The sequence below is a fragment of the Oryzias latipes genome, chromosome 4, assembly GCF_002234675.1.
Source record: "Oryzias latipes chromosome 4, ASM223467v1".
In the NCBI taxonomy this organism is placed as follows: Eukaryota; Metazoa; Chordata; class Actinopteri; order Beloniformes; family Adrianichthyidae; genus Oryzias; species Oryzias latipes.
In genome coordinates, this window is record NC_019862.2 from 32,390,899 (window position 1) to 32,406,578 (window position 15,680).

General features: G+C 47.7%; 1 protein-coding gene across 2 annotated transcripts in view; it reads right to left on the reverse strand.

The window, feature by feature from the left end:
• The window catches only part of LOC101166215 (zinc finger RNA-binding protein), a 32,503-nt gene that overhangs the window by 10,868 nt on the left and 5,955 nt on the right, over nt 1–15,680 (reverse strand). The window contains exons 2-14 of one of the 2 annotated variants that reach the window (XM_011474585.3): nt 15,444–15,675; nt 13,186–13,300; nt 12,660–12,884; nt 11,799–12,118; nt 11,528–11,716; nt 11,163–11,400; nt 9,313–9,461; nt 8,581–8,700; nt 8,040–8,185; nt 7,446–7,572; nt 7,169–7,371; nt 6,895–7,063; nt 4,330–4,504 (exon numbers count right to left, since the gene is read on the reverse strand). In XM_011474585.3, the coding sequence (XP_011472887.1) occupies nt 4,330–4,504; nt 6,895–7,063; nt 7,169–7,371; nt 7,446–7,572; nt 8,040–8,185; nt 8,581–8,700; nt 9,313–9,461; nt 11,163–11,400; nt 11,528–11,716; nt 11,799–12,118; nt 12,660–12,884; nt 13,186–13,300; nt 15,444–15,675 (2,408 nt within the window). Of the gene's footprint in view, nt 1–4,329; nt 4,505–6,894; nt 7,064–7,168; nt 7,372–7,445; nt 7,573–8,039; nt 8,186–8,580; nt 8,701–9,312; nt 9,462–11,162; nt 11,401–11,527; nt 11,717–11,798; nt 12,119–12,659; nt 12,885–13,185; nt 13,301–15,428; nt 15,676–15,680 lie in introns of both variants that reach the window. The other variant, XM_011474584.3, reaches the window with a different exon arrangement.

The following is a 15,680-nucleotide window of genomic DNA, read 5'->3' on the forward strand; positions in this document are numbered from 1 at the left end:
ATGGTGGAGGTCATGGAGGAGGTCATGATGGAGGTCATGGAGGAGGTCATGGAGGCTCCAGGCAGAGGAGATCATGGAGGAGGTCATGGAAGTGGTCATTGAGGCGGTCATGGAGGACGTCATAGAGGAGGTCATAGTGGAGGTCATGAAGGTGGTCATGGAGGCTCCAGGCAGAGGAGATCATGGAGGCGGTCATGGAGGACGTCATAGAGGAGGTCATGGAGGCTCCAGGCAGAGGAGATCATGGAGGCGTTCATGGTGGAGGTCGTGGAGGAGGTCATGGAGGCTCCAGGCAGAGGAGATCATGGAGGCGGTCATGGAGGATGTCATAGAGGAGGTCATGAAGGCTCCAGGCAGAGGAGATCATGGAGGCGGTCATGGTGGAGGTCATGGAGGTGGTCATGGAGGCTCCAGGCAGAGGAGATCATGGAGGCGTTCATGGTGGAGGTCGTAGAGGAGGTCATTGAGGCTCCAGGCAGAGGAGGTCATGGTGGAGGTCATGGAGGAGGTCATGATGGAGGTCATGGAGGAGGTCATGGAGGCTCCAGGCAGAGGAGATCATGGAGGAGGTCATGGAAGTGGTCATTGAGGCGGTCATGGAGGACGTCATAGAGGAGGTCATAGTGGAGGTCATGAAGGTGGTCATGGAGGCTCCAGGCAGAGGAGATCATGGAGGCGGTCATGGAGGACGTCATAGAGGAGGTCATGGAGGCTCCAGGCAGAGGAGATCATGGAGGCGTTCATGGTGGAGGTCGTGGAGGAGGTCATGGAGGCTCCAGGCAGAGGAGATCATGGAGGCGTTCATGGTGGAGGTCGTGGAGGAGGTCATTGAGGCTCCAGGCAGAGGAGGTCATGGTGGAGGTCATGGAGGAGGTCATGATGGAGGTCATGGAGGAGGTCATGGAGGCTCCAGGCAGAGGAGATCATGGAGGAGGTCATGGAAGTGGTCATTGAGGCGGTCATGGAGGACGTCATAGAGGTCATGGTGGAGGTCATGGAGGTGGTCATGGAGGCTCCAGGCAGAGGAGATCATGGAGGCGTTCATGGTGGAGGTCGTGGAGGAGGTCATGGAGGCTCCAGGCAGAGGACGTCATGGAGGAGGTCATGGAGGCTCCAGGCAGAGGCGGTCATGGAGGCGGTCATGAAGGCGGTCATGGAGGACGTCATAGAGGAGGTCATGGTGGAGGTCATGGAGGTGGTCATGGAGGTGGTCATGGATGCGGTCATGGAGACGGTCATGGAGGCGGTTTTGGGTGGTCATGGAGGAGGTCATGATGGAGGTCATGGAGGAGGTCATGGAGGCTCCAGGCGGAGGAGATCATGGAGGAGGTCATGGAAGTGGTCATTGAGGCGGTCATGGAGGACGTCATAGAGGAGATCATGGTGGAGGTCATGGAGGTGGTCATGGAGGCTCCAGGCAGAGGAGATCATGGAGGCGTTCATGGTGGAGGTCGTGGAGGAGGTCATGGAGGCTCCAGGCAGAGGAGGTCATGGAGGAGGTCATGGTGTAGGTCATGGAGGTCATTGAGGCGGTCATGGAGGTGGTCATAGAGGAGGTCATGGGGGAGGTCATGGGGGAGATCATGGAGGAGATAATGAACAGAACATGCTACAACTATTATGAAAATGCTGTTATTCAGAAAGGATCAGACATAGAAATAAATCCATTCTAATCTGATTAGCAGCACATGAATGCTGTTCATAAGTAGAGGTGTAACGATATGCTAAAGTCTCAATTCGGTCCGATTCAGAATTTCAGAGGGCTCGGTTCGGTACATTTCGGTTTGGTACTGCTGTTTAACAAATCTGCCTGATATGAACTTGCATTTTATGAACTATTCTTTTATTGTTATTTATTGTGTGCTTGTGTGTGTTCTGCTGGGGGACACCTGAATTTCTTAATAAAGTTTTTATCTATCCATTCATCCATCCATTTTCTGTATTTTTTCAGTACACAAAACTAAGGCAGAAAAAACTCTTACAAACTGCATTTATTGGTTTTACCTAATAAATCACATTGGCCTATGTAGGTGATCTGCTTAATAAAATAAGAAAAACTAATAGCTTCCAGGAACCAATAACTTTGGATAATTAACACTGGCCTGAAAAAAAACATTTTTAGTTGCACATTATTGGCCGTATTTGTTTTGGTTTTGTTCTGTTAATTCTGTGTTTTGTGTATTTTCTTTTTGCATCAGAGTGGGACTTCTGTGTTTTTGAGGATCTTTGTGTGTGTGTGTCTATGTGTGATTATTTTCCGGTGTGCTGGAAAGGGTGTGGCCTCCATTTGGACCCAGCCATAAAAGCACCACTTGGACCTCCAGCCTGTGAGAAGGGAGCCTTGCAGCAACAAGTCTCCACTGCAGCTTGGCCCTCTTCTCCATTGGTTTTAGTTTGTGTTGCACTTTGTTGTGTACTTTGTAGTTCTTCGTAGTTTTGTCCAGGCCCACTCTGTTTAGGCTTTTGGTTTGTAGTTATGTTACGTGACGCTGTAGGGGGGAACAGCCATTTTCTTTAGTACTTGTTTTTCCTGTTTTTGTTAGGTCAGGGAGGTTAGAAGTTGTCTTGAGTTCCCTTTTCTTTCATTTACAGGTAAGATTACATGTTTCAGTTTGGGGGGGTTTGTTTGTTATTTTGGCCTCTGTTCACCTTGAAGCCTTTCTGCTTCACTTTTAGTTCTTGTTGGTTGTTGTTTATGTATTTGTGAATAAATGTGTTATATTTTTGTATGGAGACATTTGTTTGGTGTTCATTTTTAATCTGGTAGCCAGAACATTACCTTGTATGTTCTGCCCCCTGACGTACCCCTAGACTCAAAAGGGGGCGTAACACTGTGGCAAACGCTATCTTTGTGTAACAATGTCAACAAACAGCATTCCACTTATCCAACTGTCTTTTGCCTTCATGGATGCTGACAACAAAGCCACAGTGTCCCCCCCACACAGGAGAGAGTAAGGAGATGGGGGGGGGGGGGGGGTCCCTCATCCATGGCCTGGATTAGCCATATGTTGACACGCTTACTGTCCGTCACCTAATAGCGTCTGGGAGGAAACTCACGGCTAACGTTACGTCCGCCTCTGCGTAAAGTTAGTACAGAGGCGACCTGGGGGTTAGCCCCGCCCATTGGCACTGAGACTCATGGGAAGTGTGAGACCTTGTGTGTTGAATCCTTCACCATCACTGAGAGCTATGAATTGAAGTGAGGTTCATGTTGTTACGCTGTTCGTGTGTTCATAATGGAGATGGAGTAATCCATTTCTCTGTCTACTCTCTCTCTCTGAGACTCTTGGAGGGCGAGTGGAGTAAGGGGGGGGCAAGGACAGTCAATGCAGCTAGTTAGTCAGCAGCTCGGCTCTCGTTTCCCCACTACGAGTGACCCAGCAGCTGGGTCGTTACAATGCATTTGCGGGGAAAAACGTACCAAAACGGTACAGAAGTGAACAGAACCCAAACTGCCGTACCCAAACGGTTCGGTTCAACTACGTGTGTCGTTACACCCCAACTGATGAAACTACAAAAACATGGAGGAGAATCTCTGGATGTTGTCCAAACGTCATCACCGATGACTGGAGCAACATTGCAGAAGCCGATATTGGCTTAAGCTGACGTAAGCTGACTACACAATCGCACCACACAAACAACGGCCCAACCCAAGGATTTTGTCTATTAGAGGCATCAGTCACATCTCCCCACAAGGATTTGATAGAGGAACACTGTTCAATCATGAAGCAAAAAAACCTTCTGAGTGGAAGAGGCGCAGGAGGAATGGCGACAACAATGTGTAAAAGTCTGATCTGAAAGAGGGAAGTTGGGACTAATCCGTGACAGAGTCTTAGGTCATTGTGAGGCGGTAGTCACTCCAACACATTCTCATTTTACCACTGATAAAGTAACAGAAGGCAGAGACCAGAGCAATGAAAGGCTGTTCTAAATCCCCTCCAAAGGCACCATTACAGCAATGTCATGAGCAGATCTAATACCAGGAAGTAAAAATGAGCACATGTTCATGAAGTAAACACATGCTCGAGGCACAGAAAGGTCGGAGAGCCCGGCTTTTTGGTTTCCCACTGTCTGGGGAAAAGGACAAAGAGATGCGGGGCGAGTGTGGCTGTAAAAGGGGGCAAATTAAAAACAATAGAGTGGGACGGATCAATGCATTAACTCTAAGGGGATAAAGAGGATTCATCTCAAACAGGTCCCACCATGGGTTCATTTCATTCTTCCACCTAAAATTTAGGTTGCCAACAGGTGAAGGGGAGGAATCAGGAGTTGTGTGAACACACCACTATCACTGGGTCGTGTGGCACTGAAAGCTTCGGCTTCTCTAACCTTTCTCCGCCGCTTTTCCTCCTGCCTGCTTGTCCGTCTCAGCGGCAGGGTCCTCCCTCATCAGCGGCGAGGTGAGAGAAATGGTCACCTGCATTTGGGGCTCCTTGCTTGAAATTATGACGATGTTGGCCTCTTCGGGGCGAGCCTGCACCTCATACTGATCTTCAGAAAATATCTGCCGGTTCAAAGGACACTTGGATTACTCACTACAGAGGAGGAAGGGGTGCAGGGGCAGTTTAAGGCCGGTTTGGGATGACATTGGAGGCATTTCTGCTTTGTCTTTTGATCTTAGTTATAAACTACAAGGTTTTTGTGGCAAAGGTCAAAGACATCATGAGAATTGGCTCTAAAAGTGTCTTTAACTTTGGGAAAAGGGAGCTTCATCTCACTCTGTAGGATTCAGGTGTCGTAACCAGGCAGTAAATCTAAAGATCAGTGAAAAGCCCCTTCAGAGAAGCTAGAGCAGGATGCAGAGAGGGTGAGGACAGACACCTTAGCTATAACCCCCCATCTGTTGCCATGGAAACCTAACAAAGCCCAGGGACTTAGAGACTTAAAGTGAATATTTATGTCACTTTTGGATAAAGACGGAAAACGCATCAAAACATTCTAGTGAACTCAGCGTTTCACCCAGATAAAACTGACATGGAATTTTTTAAAGAATGTAAGCTTTTCTGGTTGTCGTGGCGACACGAGGATCTGAGGGCTTTCCACAGCTGTCTGGTTCGGTTGAAACGGACCATCTCACCTTAAGGCCGTGTCACACAGGCACTACGTCGATTAGCACATTTTCCACTTATGAAATTTCAATCTTTCATGATCCATGCGTGATATCCGTAGTTCATACTTCTTGCGTTTGTCATTCGTCGATGTCCGTCGCGGGTTTCGACTCATTGGTCTTTACGTGAATTCAGTTTTGAGCCGTTCAAAATTTTTGGTCGGTTGAGACTTACGCAGTTTATGCATATTTAACAGCTTATGTGGAATTATTATGTAAATCTTACGTAATTGTGCGTGATTTTTGCGAGCTGCAGATGCAAATTTGTGACTTTTCACGACCGTTCCACGTTTGTCTAAAGGATTTTTCACGCATGAGCCACCGATGTATATCTTTTATGTTGCGTATGCGGCGCACATGTCACGCTCAAGTTACCTAACTGATATGAATCACTGATGAATTGCAGACAAACAGCACAATAATCACAAGGTTCATGTTCTACGTTGGTTTACACGTTCTTTGCGTGGTTTATTTGGGATTTATCTGTGAAAATTTCACATAAAGACCACAACTTTGCTCACTTTTTCCACGTAAATTCACGTCTGACCACTTTTCATCCGTGCACCATGTGCAAAAAGTACGTAGCGGCTGTCTGACGCGGCCTTTGGTCTAAGAACCGAGTGTGCAGGTGTGATTACACTCATGCAAACTCTGGTTCGGATAGCGGACCTGCCTGTACAGGTAGTATCGGTTTGCTTACGATATAAATATAAACCCACCGAATTACAAGCAGTCTGCAGCCTTAATAGAACTAACAAGTTGCTGTAGTTGAAGGACTAATCGTGACCCTGAGGTGGAGCAACAAGGAGCAACGGCTCCCCTTGGAGGTGTGGAAACACAAATGCAGCTGCTGGAGAACACAGACATGCAATTACCAGGTTTAGTAGAAAAACAACGTTTTTGAGTTGAAATCAGTGGGAATCAAAGTTCAAACCTAAATGAAGATGCATCTAGAGAGCTGAAGTTCTGATGAAGAAAAGGGAAATGTTGATAATCGGCTGGATGTTTTGGTGACTGTAGACAATCAGACTCATTATCTGGTCACATTCACAAACAACAGGAGGAGCCGAATTAAATGATGTTAAAACCCTCCCCAAGGAAAACTGTTTAAACATGTTCCTGATGATGGAGGACATGTATGAAGAAGGTCAGAGGGGCTGTAAGCTGGTGTCAGAGCGTGTAAACAGAGAGCTCTCAGCAACAGGGAGGGGAACCTAGGACATAGTGTCTGCAGAGCTAACTATGTCCTAGAAAACGGCACAGGTCTTTGATAAAAACAGAATCATCAAAAAGAAAAGAAAAAAAAGTCGAAATGATTTTCATAAATACGCAACAGTAGAATAATCATCTCAACAACCAGTGCAGCAGACAAGACCTCCAGGATTTTAGGATTTTGTTTTCCTCTTAAAATGTTTTAGTTACATTTCAAAAGTGCAGCAAGAACAGCACCGAGTCCAACCACACAAAATAGAATCTGGACTTCCTTTTATTCTACTTTATTTTCAGAGTGAAAGAAAGTTTTCAAATCTTTTGGAGAGTTTAAACTTATATGAAGATGTGACGCAAAAAAAAGGACCAAAACTAACTGATTCTTAAACAAAATTAAGTTCAATACATAAAATCAACTCCGGTTCATTTCAGTGGATTGAGCTTCTACCTTCCTCTTGCGAAATCCCACAGAATCCAAGAACAAGATTTTTCTTCCCATTTATAGTCTGAATAATTCTTTCTTCACACTGGAGAAGGTGAAACTGTGAGCAGTCGTTGGTGTTCAGGAGGCTTCTTACCTCCAGCTCCTTCGGCAGCTGTTTGGCGACGGTCTTCAGTAACGTGACGGTGGGTTTCTTGGCCGTCAGCAGGATGAGCTCCACGTTTCTGTCCCCGCGCAGCAACAAGCCTTTGGCCAGAATACCCACCCTCATCACACCTTTCAGCAGCCGCGCTGCGCTGTCAGCACTGAAGAGGAAGAGCGGACTGCGTTTCTAAACACCCATGCGTTTGTCTTCTTGGATCATAGATTATAATCATTCTCATATCCAGGTCATGGGTTGCTACGGTTACCTCTTTTCCTCCCCATCCTCAGAGGTTGAAGCAGGAGCTGGCACCTCCTTTTCCAGCAGGGAGTCTGACACCAGCTTGAGCGCTCTCTCCGTGTGCGAGACGATCCTCTGAACAGCCTGCAGCTCCTCCTCCACGGGGTAAATGGTGGAGTGCTTCGCCATGATGTGGCGATCGTCAGAGGAGTCCGGCCGACGGACACAAGTCTTAACGGGAGCAGGAGAAATCAAACTTTGCTCCTTTTTTATCCAAAAAAAAGATCTGCAGCTGCCATGCTTACCAGCAGAGGGGGCACTGGCATACCGGGGCGACTCATCAGAGGAGGAGGTGCAATTCTGCGCCTCTGATCTCCCCAATACATCTGCTCCTCCTCCAGCCTCCTCCAGTAAATGTCCTCCTCATAGCGCCTGCAGAAAGTCAAAAATACTTAAAGCCCAAAACTAAAAACGTGCGTTTAGATTATTATAATCCTTTCTTTCTACATTATTGGACTCCTTTGTCCAGGTCCCAGTGAAGACAAAATACACTATTTACTAACAAAATCATGTAGGATGGAGTTTCTGGACATCTCAGTTTACTTGAAATATTTGTAATCACTGATCATGAAGAAGTAGATTATTGCATCAGAAAATACACTAAAAAACGCCTTATCACAGTGAGCAGCCCAGAAATGATCTTAGTATTGACCAGCTAGGTTTTGCATCAATAACACAACAGACACACAACAGGGAGACAGGGTGTATAGATCTGCAGAGATGCTGCTGTCCCTATCAGGACTTTGATCTGAGCAGGTGAATCATGTCCACTTTGCTGGAATCGGCTCCTCCATCATGTTTAGGGACAAAAAGAGGAAATGGTTTCAGTGGAGACCGACCTCATCTCCAGATGCCAGTGCTGCTCGTCGTCTCGCTGTCTCTTCAGGACGGCCTTTTGCTTCAGCTTCTTCAGTTTGCTCTCTTGTAGCTTCCTGGCCCTGTTGCTGGGTTTGATCTCCACAGGAAGCTCCGGGTTCACCTTCTTCTGCAGGGAGACGCATAAGGGGTTAAAGCCTCGGTCACATGCATCCCTCCACGGGGTTTTTGGGTCGTCTGACCCGTGCAGGGTTGCAGAGAGGAGCAGCTGCATCTTAAGGTGAGCACAGGTGAGTCTTGCAGTTCCCTTCCTTGAGGTTTGTGCGGCCACCTTAAGGGACGCCATGAAACTGGAGCGTACCAGTGTGGGTCGTGTTGAGAGTGTATCGGGAAGTATGTGTAAGGATATTGACAGTTTTACGCAGTTATGGTGACCGGGGGATGCGGTCGTTGTACAGGTGTTCACTACGACCCGCATGAACATTTGCTCTGTGGGCTGGCTGAGCGGTCTACGACCTTTGCCCCTTTATCCACCTTTAGGGGCAGCTGTGGCTAAAGACTTACCTTGTACTGCAGCCGGTGCCTCCTGCCTTTCAGGTGCATGTCTTTAGCGTTCGGGTCATTGAAGCTGCACTCGCATAGTTTGCAGTGGAACCGAATGACTTTTCCATCATCGTTACGAACCTGAAAGACAGAGTTCTGATCAACACCAAGGTGTGGAGGCTCTGCTCCCCGCCATCATGTCACGACGACACTTGTTCTAGCTTCTGGATTTTGTTTTTTACTTTGATTATGTATGAAAAAACATCAAATAACCTTTAAGCTATAGTTTTCCTTTTATTTTGAAAATCCTGATGATTTCAATTTCAATTTTATTTATATGTCCAAATTCACAACAACAGTCGTCTCGATGGGCTTCGTATCTGTAATTAAAAAAGTTAAACATAAAATCAAAAGGATCATAAATACATAGAATTCAATAGGAAAATACTAAATTGAACTGACAAACTGACTAAGACATGGACATTCCTGCCCTTAGCCCCCCCTTTGTGGTAAGGCCTTTTGGAATTCCTTGCTGAAGTTTTTGTCCTTTCGTCTAGTCTGCCCAAGTTCCAACATCAGAAAAAGGCAAAAATGTGACATTTAGAACCGGATTGGCTCCCACCAAAGCGACTATAATTGAAGGTTTGTTTTTGATTCCAGAACGCTTAAATGATGACAACAACATCATGTGCTTCTGGACGGTGGAAAGGAGGCGTGTGATCGTGTTGGGGAGCTTTGCTGCAGCTTCCCCACCTCTTCCACGTAGTCGTGTCCAACAGGCTGGATGTCCCCCTGGCCTCCAGCTCCCTCGTCTTCGCTCTGTGGCTTCAGCTTCGGGACAGGGGGCAGAACCGGCTCTTCTGCCGCTGATGTCACCGCACGGGCGCCGACCGGCTTGTGAGCTGTGGAGCAGATCATCTTTACATGATCTTCTGAAGAATTTTCTGATGGAACTTTGATAAAAAATCAAAGCAGTCAAATTATTGTAGAAATACATTTTTAGAGTCAAGGTGTCACTATATCTAATTTCTAACATGTTCATTTTCTGAATTAGTAAATAATTATTGTTGTAGTTTACGGGTTTAAAGTTCATTGTTTTAGTGGAAAGGCTTCATCAATAATGGTTTTTCTATAAATTATTGGAATCCAATTTTAAAAATGGATCAATGTCAATCTTTTCTTTTTAAGGCTTTTTTGTTTTTTAGCTAAAATTTTTTGGTTTTTGTTAGTTTTTTTTTATCCATATAATAATAATTCCATATTTGTACAGTTTTAAAACCTAAAAAATTGCTTTTTTTAAAAAATCACATAGTAAATGAATAGATCAATAACTGAAATGTGCAGAAGACATTTAATATAAATCATATGATTCAGCTATTTAGCAAATAAGGAAGAAAATTCTGTGTTATTTAATCTAGAATAGAAAACAAAAAACATATTTAGTTGCATAATCAGTTGGGATCAAAGCACAATAATCACCTTTAGTCAATAAAAATTCGGTTTTGACAGCAAAGGTATGAAAACTTTAGTGTTTGGAGGCTTTTTGTTTACTTTCTGGATGAAGACCATTTATTTTGGAGGACATAATTATATTTTACAATCCTTGTGGTGAAATGATCAAAGCTACAACCACTGAGTATTACATTGTAATGTGTAATAATGATGACAGAAATGTTTGAATTATGATCAATAACTATTGATTTTCTTTACTTGATCTGCAATGTGTATCAATAATTACTGGTTTATTGTGATCATGTGTTCTAATGATAATCAATGATTATTACATAACGGTTACAGTTTACTGAAATCACGAATGAATATTTTCTGAAGATAATCATTTTGTTACTTGAAAAGAATCTATTGGATCAGAACCGGATAATAAAAACTGTCAAACTATCAAATGATGAACTCAGTAAAGTGGGATTATATAAACTCACTTCTTCCTGCTCCTTTTCAAGTAATAAATCAAAATCTACTTGACTTTAGTTAATGATCACTGTTTTTAATTAAGCAAACGTCACTTAAGTGTGTCGGTTTATTTGGGTTTTTTATCTATGGATTTCATCAATTCTGTTATGAGTTTGTGAATCTGTGTGATTTTTTTTTATTGCATTGACTGCAATTGAAATAAAGAAATCCATCAGAAACAACAGTAAAAAGCAAAGGTTAAGTACTTCAAAAGCTTCATCTGCTTCTGTTTTTGACCAGTTTCAGCCTGGAGGAGCAGCTCAGTGACAGTCTCAGTGCCGCACATTTGGCTTTTCTTTACGCCAAAACGTAGAAGAAAAGTAGCTTTGAGATGTTTTTTTAGGTTAAGTCAGTCGCTGAGATGAATGGATGTTAAAAAACAACAGAAAACCTTAAGAAAGAGTTTAAAAACCAAGTGGAGAGGAGAATAAGGGACATAAAATTTGAAGCTTATAATCCACTGAGAACCTGAGATTTTTCTTTCAAAGTTAAGACTAAGGACACGTATGGAAAAGTATTTTTTTCACTGAATATTTGTGCGTTAGATGTGAAAAAATGTTCTGGGGGACAGATAACATCTGGGACGCTTTTCATTTGAAACAATAATGAGAGTGTCTATGAACGGCTGAGCTCACCGGCGGCAGACATCTTGCTAAAAGCTGGTTTCTTCACTGGCAGGACTGCTTTGGCGGGGGGGTTTCCAGCCGTCTGCTTGAGTTTAGCAGCAGGCGCTGCAGCGGTCGAGGGCGACGAGGAGGCGGGAGATGCTGGAGGTTTCCCCGCCGACGAGGAAGCGAGGATGGGAGCAGAATTCACCAGAACCGGCTCCGATGATGGGATAGGCTTGCCAAGCTTTGTGTGAAGTTTCACCACCTTTCCATGAGTGACAAGGAGAGGAGGTGAATGTTCCTCATTTCTTGTTGAACTAACACTGAGCAGCTTAACTTTGAAATGTCAATCACGGCACACAAATCGGCCCCAACACTGGAGCTGTGCTGACCTTCTGGTGCTTGGCTCCACGGATGTGGGCGGCATAGGCGTCCACGCCAGTGCAGGACACGTCGCACAGCTCGCAGCGTAACTGAGTCTGAACGCCTCTGGGCCCATTGCTGGCCCCAGACTGGGCCCCCGCCTTCAGCGCCGCCTCCTTCTTCTTATGCTTCTGGCCTTCATTGTGCTCCCGGTACGTCTGGATCAAGCAAAATGAAAATGAGCTGGGATGGTGAGCATGCACTTGTCTGAATGAATCACATGATCTGGAAAAAGCGAACCTGCGGTCCAGCACAGCTGATCTTGCAGATGTCACAGTAATGCAGCTGCGACTGCTTGGGGGGCCCTTTAGGTCTCTGCAGCTTGTTCTGATGAAACGCCGGCTTCTTGTAGGCATTTCCAGCTGGAGCCGTCACCATGTTGCTCCCCGAGTTGCTCCAGGAGGAGCTGGTCAGCTGCTTGGGCTGCTGCTGGACGGACGGCTGAGGCTGCTGCGACTGCGGCGGGGGACCCTGGGGCAGAGTCTGCTGGGCCGGCTGGTAATACGAGGGGGTGGATGCAGAGGTGTAGCCGGCCGAATCATAACTGGAGTAGTTTAGGCCTGAGGGAGAAGAACCAGACACCGAGGACGGTGGTAAGAAAAGAAAGCCTGCAAAATATGGGGCAAATGTGAAGTGGTTAGAAGAGAGCCAGTCTGAGCGGGTCAGAGCTGGGGCAGAAACCCTTCATGCCCCAGCTCTGACCCGCTCTGAAAAAGAAAAGTAGCACTTTAGGGAGAAAAAGAAGTAAAAGCTCTATGAACGTTTGCCTCTGTGAGGACGCCGTGTCAGGCTTTATCCCTTACTTGTGTTGAACTGCAGCCGTTTTAACTTTGCTATTTTACTAAAAACTCTATTTTACTATTAAAAGGATGTTGAGCGTACACTCCGCTTCCTCACTAACGGATAGAACTAAAGTAAAGAAATTAAGCTAATCATGCATAATTTTTACTCTTTTGTGTGTATAATTGTTCGAGCAAAAGGAGAGAAAGGAACAGATCAGTGAGTAAATTCCCTTTCAGCAATATTTCCTTAGGTAAAAGGTTCTCAGAATCGATTGAAATTCCACATGCTGTCTGGAAACTGGAACGTTTGAGATCTCACCCGAGTAGGAAGTGGCAGCAGCCGAGGAGCTAAAGGTGGAGCCGAGGGTGTAGGAGGAAATGGGCGCCGGAGGCTGCTGGACACTGGTGGCCACGGGATAGACGTTGTAAGTGGTGGACACAGAGCTGGAGGGAACCAGCGGCTTTAGGGCGGCCACCTGCCTCTGGGTTGGAGGAGGCTGGTTATAAATAGTTGAGGAGGCTGGGCTGTAAGCACTCTTTACTCCTACGGGGGGGGGGGACACAAGTTGAGAAAAGTTTTAGGGCGATGATGTGAAACAAACTCAAGCACCGACTTTTCCCATAATTTGTGATGACTAGCTGCTCATTTTACTAACAAGAGTACAACCTAAAAAAACTTTTGACACTTTCTTACAAAACAGCTGCTGCTAGAGGGACGCACTCATGTTAAATAGGCTGTATGTAGAGGAATAAAGAGCAGGTTCCTTCTCATCCTGAAGATGCTGAGAGCTTCATCTGGGATGACGAGGTGCTAAGGTCGTGTTCAAGAGAAGGAGGCGACTCACCGCTCTGGTAGTAATTCTCAGTGTGTGCCCTCTGAGCTGAGGCTATGCTGGTCTGGTAGTACTGTTTGTTGTCGTAGGTTGTCACGGCAGCAGGACGTCCGTAGTTGTAGTTTTCCTGCAGGCATTTATAGAAAAGCATCATTTCTGCTCATGCTGAAGCAGACAATTACTCCAGAAACTTTTTAAAGAACTAAAAAAAAACATGAAATGGTCCAAATGAAAGATGAAGCTGCAGGTCTGACATGTTGATGCCACTAAACGATCTTCTGAAACAGTTAAGCAGTGAGATACTTCGTTTGGCCCCGCCCCCTGTTGAACTGCCCCACTGGCTGAGCGCTGCTACACGCCCCTCCCCCTTTTGAACCGCCCCCACTGGCTGAGTTCTGATACACGCCACGCCTCCTGCAGAACCCCCTACCACCACTGAACCGCCCCCACTGGCTGAGCGCTGCTACATGCCCCGCCCCCTGTTGAACCGCCCCCACTGGCTGAGCGCTGCTACATGCCCCGCCCCCTGTTGAACCGCCCCCACTGGCTGAGCGCTGCTACATGCCCCGCCCACTGTTGAACTTTCCCCACTGGCTGAGCGCTGCTACATGCCCCGCCCCCTGTTGAACCGCCCCCACTGGCTGAGCGCTGCTACACGCCCCTCCCCCTTTTGAACCACCCCCACTGGCTGAGTTCTGATACACGCCACGCCTCCTGCAGAACCCCCCACCACCACCACCACTGAACCGCCCCCACTGGCTGAGCGCTGCTACACGCCCCTCCCACTTTTGCACCGCCCCCACTGGCTGAGCGCTGCTACACTCCCCTCCCCCTGTTGAACCGCCCCCACTGGCTGAGTGCTGCTACATGCCCCGCCCACTTTTGAACTATCCCCACTGGCTGAGCGCTGCTACATGCCCCGCCCCCTGTTGAACCGCCCCCACTGGCTGAGCGCTGCTACATGCCCCGCCCACTGTTGAACTTTCCCCACTGGCTGAGCGCTGCTACATGCCCCGCCCCCTGTTGAACCGCCCCCACTGGCTGAGCGCTGCTACACGCCCCTCCCCCTTTTGAACCACCCCCACTGGCTGAGTTCTGATACACGCCACGCCTCCTGCAGAACCCCCCACCACCACCACCACTGAACCGCCCCCACTGGCTGAGCGCTGCTACACGCCCCTCCCACTTTTGCACCGCCCCCACTGGCTGAGCGCTGCTACACTCCCCTCCCCCTGTTGAACCGCCCCCACTGGCTGAGTGCTGCTACATGCCCCGCCCACTTTTGAACTATCCCCACTGGCTGAGCGCTGCTACATGCCCCGCCCCCTGTTGAACCGCCCCCACTGGCTGAGCGCTGCTACATGCCCCGCCCACTGTTGAACTTTCCCCACTGGCTGAGCGCTGCTACATGCCCCGCCCCCTGTTGAACCGCCCCCACTGGCTGAGCGCTGCTACACGCCCCTCCCCCTTTTGAACCACCCCCACTGGCTGAGTTCTGATACACGCCACGCCTCCTGCAGAACCCCCCACCACCACCACCACTGAACCGCCCCCACTGGCTGAGCGCTGCTACACGCCCCTCCCACTTTTGCACCGCCCCCACTGGCTGAGCGCTGCTACACTCCCCTCCCCCTGTTGAACCGCCCCCACTGGCTGAGTGCTGCTACATGCCCCGCCCACTTTTGAACTATCCCCACTGGCTGAGCGCTGCTACATGCCCCGCCCCCTGTTGAACCGCCCCCACTGGCTGAGCGCTGCTACATGCCCCGCCCCCTGTTGAACCGCCCCCACTGGCTGAGCGCTGCTACACTCCCCGCCCCCTGTTGAACCGCCCCCCTATGTCCTTTTTAAAAGAATCTCCAAAAGTAAATTTAGGGATTTCCTTGTTTTTTTGGTAACCACGCCCACATTCCTAATGTTGGTATCATAAGTCAAATTGTTTTTTTCGGCCTAAGGTCAACTAAACGTCCGTTGTGGTTGTATCCTTGACCTGGCGGCATGTGATTTACTGTATGAAAATCGCCAAATTATACACTTTGCCACAACATGGCAACCAATCCATCTCACGGTAACTGTAAAAGGTCTTTTTGGATATTCCAGAATTCCTTTTCAGGTGCAAGTTTTGGGGAGTTTTTGAGGACGTGGCGGGGATGAAACTCCCCCTCAAAAGAGCAGTAAGACAGAAGAACCCAGGACGGCTGCAATCAGGTCAAGAAAGGACACTTTCAACGGGAAAGAAGCAAAATGAGACTGACCATGTCCGAGAATACCTGGTACGTCTGTGGCGTGGTGGTCGGCTGAGGCGGATCTGGCTGCCTGTAGGTGAAGTCGGGGGGCGCCTGGTGGCTCTGGTAGGTGGGGTAAGGAGACGAGGCAACAGGCCGAGCAGCTTGAACTGAAGCTGGAGAGTAGGACGCCGTCACCACATGGGGCACGGCTGAGGCCTGCTGGACGCTGTAGGTGGCTGTGGAGGGGAGGGAGTAGGAAGGGGGAGGCTGGGTACTGCA